The sequence below is a fragment of the Scomber japonicus genome, chromosome 9 (assembly GCF_027409825.1).
Source record: "Scomber japonicus isolate fScoJap1 chromosome 9, fScoJap1.pri, whole genome shotgun sequence".
NCBI classification, from domain to species: Eukaryota; Metazoa; Chordata; class Actinopteri; order Scombriformes; family Scombridae; genus Scomber; species Scomber japonicus.
The window spans coordinates 38850397-38870915 of NC_070586.1; the positions used below are offsets into that span (position 1 = coordinate 38850397).

Genomic DNA, 20519 nt, shown 5'->3' on the forward strand with positions numbered 1-20519 from the left:
ATAGTGATGGGAAAGAGAGCTTTAAGAGGGAGGTCAGTTCCTTCAGTAGTAATCACACCCGGACCTAAATCCAAACGCAGCAGTGCTAAAGTTCACGAGTCTTTTTCAGATGAAGAGTCTGAAAAGAGTCCTCAGCCGGCTCCCAGAAGCCTCCGCAAGAGGAAAGCTTCTCCAACTCCAACTCCAACTCGCAAATCCAAACGTCACAGCAGAGTTTAGGATGTTGTATTGATATTTTTGATGGACAGACACCAACATACATGAATTGTATGAGATCACAAAACTGGGAAAATGCAAAAATATTTCTGCATGTTTTATGTTTTAATGCAAGTAGTCCTGAGCTAATTTTAGATATTGCCAGAGCTGTCAAATTTTCAGAAAAAACTTGGAGTGAGATTTGAAGTTGGGCAGGCCTCCAATCTTTTTTTGGGCCTTTAATGGTCACCTCCGTACGTCAAATAAATGTTATTCAAGTAGAGAAACATGACTATGTACAGCATGGGCATAGGTAACATTTGAAATGTGGGTGCGACAATATAATGTGGGGGTCTTGGGGTTCTCCCCCAGGAAATATTTAAAAGAGTCAATGTCATTTCCTGTATTCTGGTGTTGCAGTTGACTGAAGGTTACAGTCTTGCTTTAAAACACTGTCTTCTTCACCAAGGATCTGACCTGAAGACAAACAGAAATCTCTGCTATCATAATTGTTTGAAGATGCTATAATCACATAACAATCTCACCCACTGTGGCTTTAAAAGAGCTGAGAGTGGCAGCAGACTTATCAGGTATACAGAATTTAATGTGATAAAGTATCTGAGCCAAGTCACACACTGAGCACCCAAGTAGCCCCCAGAATACTCACCTTCTTTAAAACTGTAGTAAACATTACATTAACTGTGGTGTTAACCAGAGAAAGATCCCTTGACTTTCTCTGCATTGGGTTTATTTGTGTAGGGCTACAAAGGTGAAGCTGTTAGTCATGTTTTTGAGCTGTAGGGGGTAGCAGTGTACCACACTTCCAAATAGTCAACCCAACTTAAACATATATGTGAAGGCTGCACATCTAAGGTCTTCTGTTTGTGCAGAACATAGTTTCATCAAGTATTTTTGCATTTTCCCAGTTTGTATGTGAACATCAGTTGTATTTTTGATTTAAAATACCAAGCTTAAGTGTGGTCAGACTGATAGAAATCCGTTTGTTGTTTTCAAAACAGAATAGAATGGACCACCTGCTTCTGACTGTTTCTTACAAAGCCATAATTAGCATTTTAAAAGGAATTCATGCTTGTGGTGAATTGATATTTTTGTAATGTAAATATTTTTTCTAAAATGCCATTTAAAAACAATAATTGTGAATGTCTATTTTGCATTTTGTAATGTGGTGGCTGAAGATCATGTTTTCAGTCCCTTTTGTTTTATATTATATTCGGGCAACAATTAATCTCAACTAAGAGTTTTGGTAATTTGTTAACTCTGAAAAATGTGAACAGGACCCAGTTAAAACTTTGCTAAATTAAATGAAATGGTCTCCTTTAAATGTGTAAAACGCAAATAGATTATTAGAGGAGCAGTAAATGTTTATATATTTTTTTTAGAATGTGTGTACATTGATGAAATGACTCTTGAATTACCAAAACATGTTCTTGCTTTGCAGTTATCAGCAGAACTCAGGTCTTAATATGAATATGTTCTCTTGTAGCCTACATTTTACATTTTACAAGTAGTGATTTTTTCAACATAGAGACTTGTGAGATTTAATGTGTGTCTAACACGTAATCAACTCATATGTATTACACTTCTAACTTGTGAACATCAGCATCGAATCCTGTAGAATGGCCAATTTCTCAAGCCATCATGTAGCCAATGTCCTCACTCCTTTACGTTGTTTTTTAATAATGTGATAGCAGCATTTAACATTAGAACCTGATATTATTCTAGCTGTAATATAAAACTGTGATCTTTAATTTTGCTGTGACTCTAGCAGGAATGTCAGAGGGCATCAGCAGTCAGTCGAGGTCATTATTTACATCTATTTTCTTTTAATAATCTTATATGTGGACTAACCTTTCTATGTAAAGTTATTTTTCCATGAACTGAAATTGTCATTTTTGTGTGGTAAATAAAGTTTTCTGAAGACAATGTTTCTGCTGTTTAATTGTCTCTCTTTTACTAAAGCTGATGAAACAAAACCTGTCCAAGCTGTCTGGCCAACAAAGCCACAAAACACCTAAAATGTAAACATTGTTAATATACTATTTTTATATTTAGGGACGTTGGTGCATGTATGATTTTATGATAATTTTTATGATAATTACTGAATCAGCAATAAAGTAATCTGTCTAATAATTTCTGCTGTAATGATTCCTCCTGTTCATACTGACCATTAGATCCCTTCATAATACACTTACAATGGAAGTGATGGAGGACTAAATCCACAGTCCTCCTTCTGTGTAAACATGGATTTAAAAGTTGATCTGAAGCTAATATGAAGCTTCAGCGTCCAAATGAGTCAAATCTTCATCTTCTATGCGTCAACGTTACAGTGTTTTTAGTACCGAAGTTTTTTTGTTACTATACTTCCACCACAGCTCAACAGGAAACACTAAGAGGGAATTTGATGGTAAAAAGACAGTAAATGTGTCAGATATCACTTGATATGACTAACTCACACTGCTGAAGCTCAATAGAAGTTGATCATCTACTTTTAAATGACTGTGTGGACACACTGTGGATTTAGTCCTCCATCACTTCCACTGAAAGCACATTTGAAGATGTTTTAATAGTCAGTATGAACAGGAGGAATGATTACAGAGAGGAAAACCTCTTTACTGTTCATATGAACACCTGACTGCTGCTTTAAGACACACCTGAAACATCGTTGTTTTTTTTTACACAATTGTAGTAATGCAATGTGAGCAGCAGGGGGAGTCTGAACCATTTTATGAGGTTAAATTGCACTACTAGTTTGATAATCACCAAATTATTAAGAGAATATTTAAACTAATGGACATGTGTTACTAATAGTAGTAACACATGTATACTTATAGTAGTAATAGTAAACATAATAACTTACTATGTTTACATTTCAATTGAAACTTCAAGTAAAACTAACTACAATGAGACAATGTAACAAGTGTTTACCTGAAAATGTCTTAAAACAAATATAAATTAATGAATATTATTATAATAACTACATATAACTTGACTTAACTTATTGTGATTGTAGTGATGATAGAAAACATTTGGATAGGGAGAGAGATGTTCTCGCGGGCTCTTGCAGACTACAAATGGAGGCGGTCGGCTTCCGTAGCCGCGGGCTTTATTTTCCTCTTCTTGCATGCTTTGCTCCAGTGTCTCTGAGGAGCTGTCTGTTTACAGCACAGCCCCTCTTCAGTCTGATCCACTGTCAGCCTCCACTGCTACTGCTGCTCCTGTCACACGCACACACGGAGACTCCGACAGGTGATACACACACACACACACACACACACACACACACACAGAGAGAGAGAAAGAGAGAGAGAGAGAGAGAGAGAGAGAGAGAGCTATGAACGTAGGGTATCTTCAATCTGACTAAATATTATGTCATAAACAAATCTTTATTCTAGTGTAATTCTTGCTATGTGTGTATTTTGGGGATTGTGTTTTTTATGTTTCTTTGTCTAAAGACAAACATTAACGCAAGTAAAATGTTGATTGGCATAATGGCATGACAGCGAAATTAATAGATTTACACAAATCATCAAATTAAAATATGTTCCACACTATTCCAGGATTCCACATGCTGACGTCATCAAAATTCAGATTTAGGGTGATTTTAGTAGTGGATGAACAGATAATACAGCATACTGTATATTATTACAAATGATGCATCTTTCCTTAATTTATTATTTTCTGTTTATGATTAAAACTTGGTGACACGAGAATAACAAAGAATAAAATTGACATAGAAGATGTACCATGAAACTGACATTATAAAAAAGTAAATAAGGAAAATAAGGAATGGATATAAATGGGAAGCATTGTTTCGGAGACATATACACAGGTTATAATATAGCAAAAAACGTGGTAGCATATGAACTGGACACAAAGACAGTAGAGGTATGATGCACAGACATAGATAAACCTGATGTGATGCATTTTCAGCCAACTGTCTTAAAGAAATCATAACAATGATTTAAAAAAGCTGTTAGAATTATTACTTCTCAGTATAAATAGGCTTGAAATTCATCTACCTGATAAAATAGCGGTTAGTATTAAAATATCACTTCCTGTCCAACAGAACAATAAAATTAAAGTCCACCTCCACTCAAAAATATGTTTTTCTTCTTGTTCCTATAGCTGGATGTTTGAGCTTCGCTGTACAGAATGATGTATGTGCAGAGTTTGTTTTCATTCACCTGCTGAAAGTGGAAAGTTTCTCTGAGCTCACTGATAATCTTAGTGAAAGGGGCTGGCATATGATCATGATTTTTGCAAGCAAAAATTGTCTGATATGGAAACGTGAAGCCTCCAGTGCACCAACACTGAGAATGGACTTTAGTCAGGTAGAAGACAACATATGTCCATAAGTTCAACTTTTAAAATCAAGTGTGTTTACATATTCATAGATTCTGGATTTATTTAAAGAATTTCTACTAGGTTATTGCATTTTTGTGGAAAAACCCTATTAGAAAAATAATTATTCAGAGCAGAGTATTTTTATATGTCTTTAAGAATTACTGAATAAACAGTCTGGTTATGTCCCTTAATATTTTCCATAACATTCAGTCTTTTTAACATGAGTGCATGTTTTATACTGTAGATATAGTAGTAAGAGTCAGAAGTGATGAATTGTGAGTTAATGGTGTATATCAGTATTATATATTTTCTGTTTTTCCTTACAGAAACAAATAAAAATGTCTTTGTGCAAACATGAGAAGAGGAAGTCCCAGGGTATCTCTGCCACCATGAACATCTACTTGTTTCACAAATCGTCCTACGCTGACAGCGTCCTCATGCGCCTCAACGTCCTCCGGCAGCAGAGGCTGTTTACTGACATCTTCCTCCATGCTGGAGGTCGCTCTTTTCCCTGCCATAAAGCTGTCCTCGCTGCTTGTAGTCGCTACTTTGAGGCCATGTTCAGCGGAGGCATGAGAGAAAGTCAAGCCAGCGACGTCGACTTCAAAGACAGCGTCCACCCAGAGGTGCTTGAACTTCTTCTGGACTATGCTTACACGTCCCGTCTGATTATCAATGAGGAGAATGCAGAGTCTTTGTTAGAGGTTGGGGACATGCTAGAATTCCAGGACATCCGAGATGCCTGTGCAGAGTTTTTAGAGAAAAACCTCCACTTTTCTAACTGTCTTAGCACACTGCTGCTCTCAGATGCTCATCAGTGTACCAGGCTTCACAAGCTCTCCTGGAATATGTGCCTCCGACATTTTCCCGCCATCTGCAAAACTGAGGACTTTATGCAATTACCAAAAGACATGATGGTGCATTTGCTTTCTCATGATGAGCTGGAGACGGAGGATGAAAAGTTGGTGTATGAAGCTGTCCTGAACTGGGTTAACTGTGAGCTTGAGAAGAGGCAGTGCTTCCTGCCAGAGCTGCTGGGTACAGTTCGTTTGGCGCTTCTACCAGCTGTCTTCCTAATGGAGAACGTCTCCCTGGAGGAGTTAATCAACACGCAGACCAAAAGTAAAGCACTTGTGGATGAAGCTATACGCTGCAAGTTAAAGATCCTCCAGAATGACAGCGTGGTCAACAGCCAGCTGGCTAAACCCAGAAAGACGGGTCACTCCTTGTTTCTTCTAGGTGGCAAGACCTTCATGTGCGACAAACTCTACCTGATAGACCAGAAGGCGAAGGAGATCATTCTCAAAGCTGACATACCAAGTCCAAGGAAAGAGTTCAGTGCCTGTGCCATTGGATGTAAGGTGTACATAACAGGGGGAAGAGGGTCAGAGAACGGAGTCTCCAAAGATGTATGGGTCTATGATACCTCTCATGAGAAATGGTCTAAAGCAGCGCAGATGCTCATCGCCAGATTTGGACACGGCTCATCGGAACTCAAGCAGTGTCTGTATGTGGTAGGTGGACACACAGCTGTCAGCAGTTGCCTCCGTGCTTCCCCCACTGTGTCACTGAAACAAGTTGAAAAGTATGATCCACTCACCAACAAATGGAGCATGGTGTCTCCTTTGAGGGAAGGGGTTAGCAACGCAGCGGTGGTTAGTGTCAAACACAAACTCTTTGCATTTGGCGGCACCAGTGTCACCCATGAAAAACTGCCTAAAGTACAGTGCTACGACCCTGTGGAGAACCAGTGGACAGTGCCAGCCTCATGTCCACAACCTTGGCGCTACAGTGCTGCTGCTGTTCTCAGTAACCACATCTTCGTTATGGGTGGAGACACAGAGTTCTCTGCATGTACAGCCTATAAATTCAGCACTGATAGCTACCAATGGACTAAAGTCGGGGATGTGACTGCCAAGCGTATGAGCTGCCAGACTGTGGCCTCTGGGAACAAAATGTATGTTGTGGGAGGCTACTTTGGTACTCAGAATTGTAAGACTCTGGACTGCTATGACCCAACACTGGATGCATGGAGCAGCATCACCACTGTGCCTTACTCCCTCATCCCCACAGCCTTCGTCAGCACCTGGAAACAGCTTCTTGCCTGAGGATTCACAGTCATGGTGAGCACAATAATTGACACTTGATTCTGGTTTATTACAAGTGGGCTCTTCTTTTCTTAACTTTGGCCATTATTTTTATGAATACTAATGAAACTACTCATCTGCCTTGCCCTGTCAGAATGTGTAGTGATGCAACTACTTTGTTGAGCACAATCTCATTGATACTGTCCAAAGTACATAAATAAGAACACCTATTTGTAGAACTGTCACTTTAAAAAAAGAATCAGGTTTGAAAGAATTTGAAGTGAAATGAACATGCACATTACATACAGTATGATTTACTGTACTTCAACAATATCTTACATGCAGCATATAAGTAAGAGATGGAGGTAGTCAATGAATGGTGTTCAGTTCATCAGTTCACTGCCTGCCTGGTTAAAAGTTTGGTCAGATTGCAAAAGTCACATAAATGTTTGTGATGTAGTAACTAGGGCCCAACCAATACTTGATTTTAGGGGCTGATGCCGATGCGGATATTAGAGAGCAAAGAAATCCTGATATTGACATATTGTTACAGAATATGTACATTAGCACACATTGTTTTGTAATGTTCCCTCAAATCTGGTTATCAAACATTTGTGACAAAGACATGTTATGAATGATGTTACAGTCAAACAATAAGCTTTATTGTACAAAATGACTGAAACAGTAAAATCACAGCTGGGAATTAAATAATTATAAATAGCTATAAATAAAAATATATACTACAGGCAGAAAGGAGACTGAAGATGTCTCACCTGTTATCTATTGAAGCAGAGTCCAGAGGTTGTTCTTTAAACATCTGGGTGGCAGCTGTACCACAAAATGTGAGGGCTGAGGCTTTGTTATTTCAGGAATGTGCTTTCAGAAAAGTGTTTGTGTTGTTAATGTCGAACCAGCCTGAAGATCCCCTGCAGCCTGTTGGTCAATGTTGCATTTTTTTATTAGTTCCTGTTCATAATGCAACAAGAACATGTTGTGATGCTCTGAAAAACTAGATGCATTATATACAAGTTAATTTAACATACTTTGCATACTGTGTGAGAGAGAAGAGAATACAGAGAGGTTTGTGTTTTTCACATTGAAACTAATCATAAAATGCTGTTAAACTGAATTTAAAAAAGTAGGAAAACTAGTCAACTGAAACTGAAAATGAAATGAAACAGTGAATCGGTACAGAAAGTAAAACTCCTCCCAGACATTGTTTCATGGTTCACTACGCCTGTGTCTCTTCATTGTCTCTTTGGAGAGCGTGGGAAGCCCTGCAGGTATGAGTGGAGTCTCCAGAGCAACTGTGCTGGACTCTGGAATGTAGCCCACCTTGGTAGAGTCGCCAGTCTTTGAATGCTGGCCCTCTAAGGAGGATGATAAAGGGTCTTAGAACCTCTGCTGAGGGTCCTCATGATCACTTTTATTTCTGCTCAACCAACCGAGAGATGGGTGCAGTCCTTCTCACAGCCTCACACACGTCCTTCATGGAACAAAGCTCAGTCCTCCACCTTCTCCCTCTGTGCTTTCTTAGCTCTCTTATAGCAGGCTGCTTTTTCTCCCGTTATATTAGTCATGTTAGTTCATCCTGCCATGGTGCATTCATATATTAGTACACTGTAAAGACACTACTCTGATTTTACACACCATTTCAGTTTACTCAGCCTGTTATAGCAGCTGTGCAGCTCTGGAAAAGTTGCATCAAGTGTGAGAAAGTAAGCTTGATTTAAATTTCAGCTTCAGATTAAAAAACAAACATGTTAAACACTAAGAGTGGTTTAAAAGGAAGAGTCTAATGAAAGATGGGTCATGAGTGGCTAACGAGACTCTTTTCTTCTGTAGTTCCCTGGTTATGGAACATGTTACCAAACAGTATTTAAGAAAGAACTGAACCCAGTTATTTCACAAATACCTCAGCACCTGATTAATTTAATCAATATCATCTACTGTCTTCGATGCACTCTATGGATTGTCTCTGTGCTTTGATCTTTGGCACCTACTGTACGTCCTATTGGACCTGAATTTTGATAGGGTTTAGGGTTAGGGTTAGGGTTATACACTTACTTACTCGCTGTGCTTGTATTGTATTAACTGCCATGTTTATGTTGCTTTGGATAAAAGCATCTGTTGTAACAATTCTAACATTGTGGTTTGAGTTCTTGAGTTTAATTCCCTCTCTTCCCCCCTCAACCCCAACCAGCGGATGGTCGCCCACTTAGAGTCTGGTTCTGACTGAATTTTCTTCCTGTTAAAAGGGAGTTTTTCCTTGCCACTGGTATCCACCACTATATACATAAACATTGATTGATTGAGTTTTTGTGGCTTGAATCATTCTAAAGACATGTGCTGCTGTAAGTGAAAATGCTAACACTAACCATTCCTGTTGTTTCTCCAAAGGCTGAAGCTGTGGAGATACGAGGCTTCCCTAAGCTGACACTGCTGTTCTAGAGGACATAGGTCAAGAAGGGTTGAACTTTGGCAATGTTTTTTTAAATGTAAAGATAATGTTTAGTGATGGTACTGATATGTGAAGGACAGACATGTTTCTGAATGTCTTTGTGAAGTCATGAAATAAATGTATGTTATGTTATCATCTTCTTTACCTCATTGTGAATATGTTTACATCACATAAACTGAGCAGGAATAATGACGAGGAATAAGGAATGATGAATGAGGTTATGTTATATGGTAACCTACAGTATGAATTCAGTTGTGGGTTCTGGAAGTCATTATTCTGTACACTGTTGTTTTTTTAACAATGTGGAATTTGTTGCAAGTAAAGAGTTTTTCTCCTGTCCAAAACATGACGTCATTCATTCATTCACTCTTAAAACTTGAGCAGCCTGGTTGTTACTTCAGTGTGTTATTTGGTTCTCCAGTGTGTTGACCAGAACATCACTTAAAGCCATGTTTCCTTCTTTCCTTCTCCTTCTGCAGCGACACATACAGTAACAGCTGGATGTTATGATTGTGGTTTTCTACAATGAAAGAAAAATAACAAAATAAGGGTCAATGACGTGATGCAACCCAGTGTCAATTGGTGTAATTAATCTCTTCATACAAATCTGATTAAATACAGGAAAATAAATGTGTTTCGCTATGCAACACTATGGATTTTAACAAATTTCATCATTTGTCAAAAGTCTTTTAGAAAAAAATGGTTTGTGTTTTTAGGATATGTCCTGCTCATTATTGACAAAATACTTTAAATTGTAAAGTTGTATGTTTTAAGTTGTAAGTAATTTGTATAAGTCCACTTACATACACTGTAGGTGGATGAAATATGCAATATTTATCATTATTTTGTGGTTACACCATTTGACATTTTCAGTCTTATTTGTGGTTAAAAAAAAATGCCCAAATGTAATTTCAAATAAAACCAACAAAAATACTAAATGTACATTTTAACAAACCTGATGCTGCTTTTAAAACTATATATATTTTTAACACTCATTTGTTACTGACCCATATACATATTGTATTTCATGCAAAACATTCATACTATCACCAACCTAATATACACTACATAATAATACAACCACAGTAAGTAATGAGATAACTACCATTACATTTTCTCTCTCTCCTTCCATCAAAGAAACAAAAACTAGCTCAAACACTCATTACATGTTGTTACTAAAGTTACTGTTAATGATGGAATAACACTTCCTGTTCTTTACGATTCATGTCAAAAGCCCCTGCTGGCTAGCAGGGTGCTTTTATTGTGAAAACCTACAGGCACACTACATCCTGTCACAGAGTTGGGGAATGAACCAAAACAGTAAAGTTGCAGCTTGACAGCTAAATAATGAAGTGGAAGTCACTATAAAGCTCCATAAAGCTGAGAGGAGCTGCAGAGTCTGAGCCATTCTCTGTAGGTTCATCACAACCCTACTGATTGTAGATGATTTATGGTACAACAGGTTAAACCCTACATGTTAGTCATGTATCAGCCTGTACAAAAGCCTTGCAGTGTAGTAGTGTTGTGTTCCAGATCATCATGTTAGTGCTGTTGATGAGGTGAGAGAGTTGCTGATCATCCATTCACTGCCTCTCTCTGCTGTCACCACATCTGATCAGCCTGTAATACACACACACACACACACACACACACACACACACACACACACACACACACACACACACACTGCAAAACATCTCTGTGGATAATATTTCATTCTCTGCCAGTATTACTAGAACATATGAGCCTGAGATTTAAAATTAAGTCTTATTTTTTCTTTTTAATGCCAAATGCCAAAAGATTCAAAGGCACTTCATGATTTAGAAGAATGGGACATTTATTGTTTACTTTATTTTTATTTTATTGTTTATTGATTGGGACATTATGGGGATATAATTTCTCATTCTGAGATAAATAGTACTGCTGTAAATACACAGAGACTTGAGCAGGAAAATGAATGAGGAGTTTCTGTGTGAACGTGTTTCTTTATACCATCTGACCACAGAAATCCTCTCTCCTCTCCCTCTTTTTTCCCACAGCCACTCAACAGCTTAGTGCTTTGTGGTTTCTCAGTTGTTTTTCAGTGCTGCAGTGACCATGCCCCCCCCCATCATCCCCACACAGCACCAAAGGTCACCACCTTTCTATTCATGACAGTCCTAGAGGTCCTTGGGGATCCTGATCCCTGAGCGGGCGTCATAGTAACCCACAGACTTAAGGGTTTGAAAAGGAGAATAGTAACTATGGGAGTCCCTTCTCCAGATGCCCTGCACCATGTCTGGGAGCACATGTTACTTTGGGGTTGCAAGTTGCAGGTTAAAATAACACATTTACCCATAACAGTCATGACTTTAAGCCCGATGCATTCAGGGCCAAGAAGAGCAGTGTCATATTAGACTTATAATAACAGTGTGTCCAAATTCCAAATGATATACTTAATTTAAAGTCTTCATCAGTAACATGACTGTTTTGGAATTCAGTGAATTGAGTTTAAGTTGATATTGTTGGTATATTACTGTTATGTACATGAAAAGATAAAATACACATCAAATGAAGAAAATGTGAAATCATAATAATTAGGAATTAAAGGGGTTTCCACTGGTGGTGTGTGTTTTCAAAACTGTCACTGCTGTCTAGTTATTTCACTGCTGCTTTCTGTCGTGTGTTGGGATTACACTGTCCAACAAGACCACGTTACAAAAAGCATACAGGCAAGAAATTTCAATTGAAATGTAAACATAGTAACACATGGCCATTAGTTTTATATATTCTCTTAATAATTATCAAACTAGTAGTGCAATTTAACCTCATAAAATGGTTCAGACTCCCCCTGCTGCTCACATTGCATACTACACTTGTTTAAAAAATAAACTCTTCAAGGTTCACAATGTTTCAGGTGTGTCTTAAAGCAGCAGCCAGGTGTTCATATGAACAGTAAAGAGGTTTTCCTTTCTGTAATCATTCCTCCTGTTCATACTGACTATTAAAACATCTTCAAATGTGCTTTCAGTGGAAGTGATGGAGGACTAAATCCACAGTGTGTCCACACAGTCATTTAAAAGTAGATGATCAACTTCTATTGAGCTTCAGCAGTGTGAGTTAGTCATATCAAGTGATATCTGACACATTTACTTAAAAACATCAATACTGCCTAATTCAAAGGTCTTCATGATATAGATACATGGACATGAAATAGTCTATCCATCCATATGTAGTCGTGTCATCACTAGCTTTGAGTTCAAGGCCAGTGATGATGCAGTCCATTCCTGACTGTCAGTGGTATTGCATTGTGACGTCATGCAGAGCAACAGTAGATTTGACAGATGATCCTGCTGTCTCCTCCACACTTTGAGATAGTCACACACGGTAGCAGTGGCAGCAGGAATTCAAGGAAAATCCCAACTGTAAGAGACTCTAAACCAGGATTAATAAAATCAATGTCTGTGTTCCAGATAATATATGATTGTACTGTAATACATTCTTAAAGTACCTGATAAAGCCATGGCAGCAGTGGAAGTACAGTCACTACATTTATCTGATATCAGTTATAGCCTACTGCTTTACAAATAAAGATTTTACATGAACATATAAACAGTTTATAAAGTGTGCTGCCCAACTTGACATGAATCAGTTCAAATAAGCTTGTAACAGCCAATAACATAATAATGACCAGTAACATGATCATTTTGCCTATTTTTTAATGTAATAAGCTAATAATGTAATAAAATTCCTGAACCAATAAAGTAGTAACTAGTAGTTGATAACAGTGCAGAATGTGCTGATGTCTTGGAAAATGTGATTTGTGATTTTAATGTGGATAGAATTGAAATTGACCTAGAAACAGTCACTAAAGTTTTTAAAAATACTCACACCAACAAGGCAACAGGCCCAGACAATCTTTCAGCTTTTATTTTGAAATCTTTTGCTGAGGAGCTGTCTCCGGCCTGGCAGAAACTATTCCAGCTCTCCATAGATACGTATACAGTGCCAAGGCTCTGGAAAAAATCAATGGTAATTCCCATACCTAAAAAGGTCAGTCCCAAGGAGGACAATGACTACCGGCCGGTGGCCATAACCTCAAATGTTTTTAAATCACTAGAGAAGATCTTGATAGGGAAACTTCGAATAGCTGTGGAACCAGTGCTTGATAAATATCAGTTTGCCTATACTAAGAATCGCAGCACAAGTGATGCTATAGCGACTATAATGCATCTTGCCCTGAAGCACCTAGAAAATCCAGCTGGATATGTCAGACTTCTTTTTGTCGATTTTAGTTCTGCTTTTAATCTTATCCAGCCACACATCCTTCTTAAAAAACTAGTTCAGTTGAATGTTAACCCTTTTTTAGTGAGGTGGTACTACTCCTTTTTATCCAATAGGCCACAGCAGGTCAAGTTCCACTCAGCTCTGTCTGATTTGGCTGAATGTAGCACTGGTGCCCCTCAGGGGTGTGTCAGTTCACCTTTTCTGTTCACGTTGTATACCAATGACTGTGTCAGTTCTGAGCCAAACCAATTCATAGTAAAATTTTCTGATGACACAGTCATTCTTAGCCTGCTCAATGCCAATAATAATTTAAGTGTTCACCGAACTGCAGTTGACAAGTTTGTCAACTGGTGTGATGCGAATCTGCTGCATATTAACACAATAAAATCTGTAGAGATGCTGCTTGATCCTAGATCAGTTGGAGACCATAGTCCTGTGGCCGTCCATGGCCAAGATATCAAACAGGTGAAAACCTTCAAGTACTTGGGAGTACATGTTGACAGCGACCTGAGCTGGCGCACACAGGTGGCCAATGTGTGTGCCAGAATCCACCAGCGTCTTCATTTTTTACGTAGGCTCAGGGTTTTTGGAGTCTGTAAAAATATTATGTTGATTTTTTACAGAGCAACAATTGAGTCAGTCCTCCGTTATGGAATCACCAGCTGGTTTGGTAATCTAACAGTTAAATCCAGAGCTGAGATCTCAAGCCTAGTTAGAACTGCAGGTAAGATTATGGGAACAACACCCCCCCTTAATCCACAGGACCTGTTTGAGCAGGCGACTATGAGACAGACAAATGCCATTTTATCGGACAGTACTCACGTTTTGAACACTGAATATGCTCTTCTGAATTCTGGGAAGAGATATAGACTTCCTCTGTGCAGGCACAATCGATATAAACACTCTTTTGTTCCTATATCAATTAAGCTTCTTAACAACCAGAAATGAATGTATGTGATGGTTTTATGTATGGAAATGAATTTGTGTATTATGACTCCAGATAATGGGTGGATGTATGTGAATGAACGGATCTATGAGCGTTTGTGATGGAATGCTGGGATGTGTGACTGAACCCATATTTATGATGGAATGAATGTTTTTGGTAGGTTGCTATGGTGATGTGGAGGGGGTGATGGGAGGTGATGTGAATGCCTGTGTGAATGCTTTGATGGGGAGGAGGGGGTATATGGCGGTACATGAATAGGATCATCCAATGTCAGGTTGCGTTTGTTCCACCACTGTCTGTCTTTTTACCGTATGTCTGTATGGCATGTTGTTTTGTTTTTTATTGTATGTTATTTATGCAACACTGTCCCTGTCTCCAAGATAAATTTCTCCCTAGGGAGACCAATAAAGTAACCTAACCTAACCTTTTTGCCAATAACATAATACAATGGAAGTTTTAAACTTTATATCCAATAAATAAAACTTAAATAAAGATATATTAGTATATTATTACTTATCGTCTCCAGTTATTACATTTGTTAAAAAAAAAAAAATGTATTAGGCCAATAACATAATAACCAGCCAATATTGTAATAACTTATTATTTAATAAAAGCAGTAACATAAATTATTACATTACTGACAAGTTAAAAGCAAAATGTTATTAAGTTATTGGCAAATTATTATGTTATATGTTACATTAAAAATCGTGCATAAAATATGTCATTATCTGCTGTTATTACGTTATCGGCTGCTGAGTCAGCTATAATATTTAAGTGTCATTGTTAATGCATCTATAGTAAAGATCCAGAGCCAATAAAAATAACAGTGATAATCATTCATAATGATTACTTTGACTTTTTTAAGTACATTGTGTTGCAAATATCTCTGTACTCACATGTCAGTATAATATAGACTTGTAATGGAGTATTGTTATAGTTTTATATTACTACTTAATTGTTCTCAATATTTGCACTTGCAAATATTATTCAGACTGTTATTACATTATTAAACACAAGTCATAAATAAGACTGGAGGAGAATCAGCAGCCTATCCTTCAGCCTGAGGAATGCATTCCTTTGTGCAAACGTTTGGTACAAACAAACATAGTGGAGAAGGAGAGTTGACCATAGAACATCCAAAGAGGATAAAGTTAGAAGAACATTTAATATAAAAGACTAAGTTTGACCAGACAAGGACCCTCGGACACATCAGTGCGGTTTTCTAATGGCGGAGGGACAGACGGAGACCCGGCGGAGGAGCGGAGAGTGAAGGCGGACGCTGCTCTGCTGGACAGGTGAGTAACATCAGAGGCCTGTACTACGAAGCTGGATTTTCTCTTATCGAGGTAACTTCAGGGTTAACCCTGGGGTTTCCGTCCTACGACGCTGGTTCACTTCTTACCGGAGTAAATCACCATGGTAACTTATGCTGAACGAGCAGGTTATGTTCTGGATAAGAGATCAATGAGTATAAAAGCACCACCTCCTGACCAATCAGGTCTCTTGGAAAATGGCCTGCCCATTAGAAGATACTGTCGACATTGGTGCGGATCGCGAGAGGAGCGCTTAGGAGAGAAAGAGTTTTCAGGGAGATGCAATCCTTTAGATGTCCCTGATGACATCCTATACGAAAGGTATAGAATGATTTTCAAGCGACATTAAGTTAGTTTAATATTCAACATTCATTTGAAATTCAAAGTATAAACCTATTATGCGCTTCAGCCATTTGAGTGAATGATGTCAAACCAACTGTATAACATACAGACTAATATCCCTCATATGCCTGAAGGCTTATTTTTCAAATATATCTTTTCGTCAATTTTTTTTTACAATTACAATAAATTAATAACCTTACCACCACTCAATAAGAACATCGCTGCAAAAGTGCAGAAAAGCAGAATTTTATTCACATTTTTTAATTGACCAAAATATATATTTAAAAAATAATCCTTGTGGCACATGAGGGATATTAGTCTGTATGTTATACAGTTGGTTTGACATCATTCACTCAAATGGTTGAAGCGCATAATAGGTATGTATTTTGAATGTTGAATATTAAACTTAATGTCGCTATGAAAGGAAGCGCTGTGCTGAGGTGTTATGACAGCCCAAGTTGCTCCGATAGTGGCCTTCAGCTCATCTGCATTGTTGTGTCTTGTGTCTCTCATCTTCCTCTTGACAATACCTCATAGATTTCCTATGGGGTTCAGGTCAGACAAGTTTGCAAGCACAGTAATTCCATGTTCATTAAACCAGTATTGGTACTTTTGGCAGTGTGGGCAGGTGCCAAATCCTGCTGGAAAATGAAATCAGCATCCCCATAAAGCTTGTCAGCAGAAGGAACCATGACATGTTCTAAAATTTCCTGGTAGACAGCTGCGTTGACTCTGGACTTGATAAAACACAGTGGACCAACACCAGCAGATGACATGGCTCCCCAAACCAGGGCCGGCCGTGGCATAGGCAGTATAGGCAAATGCTAAGGGCGCCGTCCATCCAGGGGGCGCCACAAATGGGGGAAGAAGAAAAAAAAAAAAAAAAATGTAACTTCCACTATTCTTAAAACTACTTGGTATCATGTCTTAATATGAAGATAATAAGCCCACATTAATTTAACTGCATAGCAAAGCCTGTTAAATAGGAATACTAATAATAATAATGATGACACGTTACTTTCCTAAGACGCCCCCCCCCCCCCCCCACTAATTAGACTGTACCTGCTACCTGGGGGAGGATGGTCGTTTTTTAACGTGACCCCAAGGCAAGCTCGACAACAATATGTCATAACGTCCCAAACTGTCTGGTGCCCAGGGGAGGAAAAAAAGAAAAGAAGAGGAGGAAAACGAGACAAAGACAGAGGTAATGTTACAATAAAGATGATGTCATGACATCATTTGTGTGTTGCAGAACGACGATAACGTCGTTAACCATTAGCATAACATGGTTTGTTGTTAAACCGTTAGTTTTAACGCCAGTTAATGTTATGGAAGAGCCTAAGTTGGAAAATAGTAATGTAACTACTCCCACCTTACTTCCCAGCAAGCACATTTTGGTTGAAAAGACGTCTAAAAGACGTGTATCTATGGTAACCGGTGAAAAGACGTTGAAAATTGGTTGGAAAGTGAACGTTTTTTTACCGGCTATATGGAGACGTTTATTCAACTTTCACATAGAAAACATATTCACCGGGAATTGCTGTATAGAAAATTCCCAGCTTATTTAGTGTGCAGACATAGCCTATATAGTTTCATATTTATGATATTTTATTCAACATTAAATGCTTTGAAATTACGTTTTGTTTAGACGTCATTTCACCTCCTCTCATTTATAGAAAAAACGTCAAAATAATCAATAGAGCTACAACTGAGGTAATTATCAACCGAAATCAAACTAATGTGTGTTTTGTGACACGTTGATGTTGTAACTGTTTTTAGACGGTTGAAAAGACGTTCAGACCTCATATCAACCTGTTTTTAACCGGAAATCAAACGTTGAAATTACGGTTTGTGCTCGCTGGGTTTCCTCAGGGAAATGTGTAAATATTAGATCTATTCAGCATTTTTATTAACATCTGGTTAGCTAAGGTTTTCTTAGCTTGTAATAGTCAATCAAAATGCTATTCCTTTTCCACTCTTTTATTATAGTTGTAAGCCGAGCTGTATGTTGTGTTACAGTTCATATTGTCTAAAGTGTGTTTATAGTGTTAAACTTTACATCAGTGTTAAAGTGCACATCATTCATGTTATAGCATAACTTAGCATTCCCACATTCTATATTATACTGCAGTTTACTGCTTCTTTGCATTCTGCTAATCAGTATTTTGTTGTAATGACAATAAAATTGAATCATATATAGTTTGCATATCAGAAAAAGTACATTGTATATTATACATGTACAGTATAGTGAATATCATGCATGTATCTCTTAGATTTTTCATTTATATTATTTCATTTCATTTTATTCTTGAAATCATGTTAGCCTATGTATCATATCATATTTATTATTAGACTGGTGTCACATACTCCTCTTCTCTCTTCAGATGCGCTGTTGAGGTTTCTCAGTCCCACTCCTGCAAATCTTGGGCCACCTACAGCATCAAGCGCTCCTCCTGTTGCCTCCACCTCAGGAGCACAACCCAGAAGTGATGCAGCAGCATGTCACTTGTTTACACTTTTTATTTTGTGGGTATTTAAATCTTATACTTTATGTAAGCTATTTATATTATATTTCATATATTCATATCATATTTTTTTGTATTTCTTTCTAATTTGTTCTAAGTATTTTGATTGGGCAATTTCTTTCTTTAAATAAAAGAATGTCCAAGATAAAGCTATTCAGTTTCTTGTGAGTATGTACACCAGGAGTGAAATTTACTTCGATGCAAGGGGGGCGCCACCTAAAATCTTGCCTAGGGCGCCACATTGGTTAGGGCTGGGTCTGCCCCAAACCATCACTGACTGTGGAAACTTCACACTGAACTTAAAGCAACTTGGATTCTGTGCCTCTCCTCTCTTCCTCCGGACTCTGGGACCTTGATTTCCAAATTAAATGTAAAATTTACTTTCATCTGAAAAGAGTACTTTGTACCACTGGGCAACAGACCAGTTCTTTTTATCCTTAGCCCAGGTAAGACGTTTCTGATGTTGTCTCTGGTTCAGGAGTGGCTTGACACGACACCGTGACAGTTGTAGTCCATGTCCTGGATACGTCTGTATGTGGTGGCTCTTAGTACACTGAGTCCAGCCTCAGTCCACTCCTTATGAAGCTCCGCCAACTTTTGAATGGCCTTTGCTTGACAATCCTCTCAAGACTTCGGTTATCCCTGTTGCTTGTGCACCTTTATTTTAATAACTGTTTTCTTTATTTTTCATTAGGAGGATGCTCTGCTTTAAGGACACAAATGAGGCAGCAAGTTGGTGTGTCTGCTTTTGAAAGATGGGAATAAAGCTTGTTCAATCACTTCAGTCTTTGATCTCTTTTACTTACAATAAAAATGTAGACATTTCACAAGTTAAACATAGGAATGTCTAAGTCTATCAAATGCATGAACCTTTTTCATAGTTATTTTTGTTTTAATATAGTTAGAAGCCCACTGTTCCAGTTCAGCTGGCCCTAGTTACACAGGTTTCAAGTTCAGTGGGTGCTGAACCTCAGTAAGCAGTGTGTGAAGTTGTGAGGGCTCATGAAAATGTAAACGTTTTACCATTATTTTATTCACAAGATAAGACAAGAATGTATCTTGAATATAATGTATTATTACTATTATTATGTAGGCTGGTATTTACATTTAAGATAGGAAAAGAAACGTTTTTTTCAATAATTCATTAATTTTCAATAACAATGAAAGGTGCTTTTTATTCAATTATAAACTGAACCCAGAGGTGTAACATATCAGGACAGAGTTGATCAAACAATGGCACTTAAATACATTTAGCTTAATTAACAGCTGTCTATTTTAATTTTTCATTTAACTTTCTATTTTAACCCAGCAAACAGCAGAATTTGGAATTGTATCGTAATTCTACATGTGCAATTATGGAGTTAGATTTGTTTCATAATGTTGTGTGTGTGCAGATCGACAATCTGTGTGTGAATGTGTAATCTGTAAATATAAACACCTTCCACAAATACAAAAAAAAGATTTGTATATTCACAAAAATATTTAGCAAATATAAAACGGATCTGCAAATACACAAACAAATTCCACAAATATAAAAAATGCATTAAATTAATTTTGTGAACTCAGTTTTTATTTGTGAATCGAAAAAACATTTGTGGATCTCAGTTCTACGCTTGTGGATTTGCTTTTTACACACACGGAGTTTTGAAACAAACTTTCCGCCGGTCCGAACGAAAATCCACTCATATCACTCGGCTATTTTCGGATAGCAAGTGATCGCCTACTGGTGACGTCATTTCCGCATATCAAAGTAAGAGCACGCAGTCTTTCTATGAGCTTTTTAAAATGTTTATCAGCGATAAGTGACGTGCATTCATGGTTTCATGTTAATGTCATACAGTGATTATTAGTGTGTTTATTTGTTCTATGTATATTATCTAGCACACACTGTCATATACATTTCTGTTTGAGTATGAAAGGCACCAGGATGCTTGTGGGCAACGTTCAGCTCTCTAAAGCGGTGGCTTGGCTGCTTCTTCAGTAAGCAGTTATCAGCCACCTCATCCTTTATATTTTTCA

General features: G+C 37.8%; 1 protein-coding gene across 2 annotated transcripts; it reads left to right on the forward strand.

Moving 5' to 3' along the window:
- Nucleotides 1–4898: 4898 nt before the first annotated feature.
- Nucleotides 4899–6668, forward strand: LOC128364830 (ectoderm-neural cortex protein 1-like). Of its 2 annotated transcripts, XM_053325452.1 has the most exons (2): nucleotides 4899–4989; nucleotides 5083–6668. In XM_053325452.1, the coding sequence occupies exons 1-2, from the start codon at nucleotides 4899–4901 to the stop codon at nucleotides 6666–6668; spliced, it is 1677 nt and encodes a 558-aa protein (XP_053181427.1). The 2 variants fall into 2 exon arrangements, with proteins under 2 accessions (XP_053181427.1, XP_053181426.1); XM_053325451.1 differs by having other exon boundaries at nucleotides 4899–6668.
- The last annotated feature ends 13851 nt before the right edge of the window (nucleotides 6669–20519 follow it).

What these genes read in the sequence shown, in the direction of transcription:
- LOC128364830 (XM_053325451.1), top strand. Translation starts at nt 4,899, where the DNA reads ATGTCTTTGTGCAAACATGAGAAGAGGAAGTCCCAGGGTATCTCTGCC.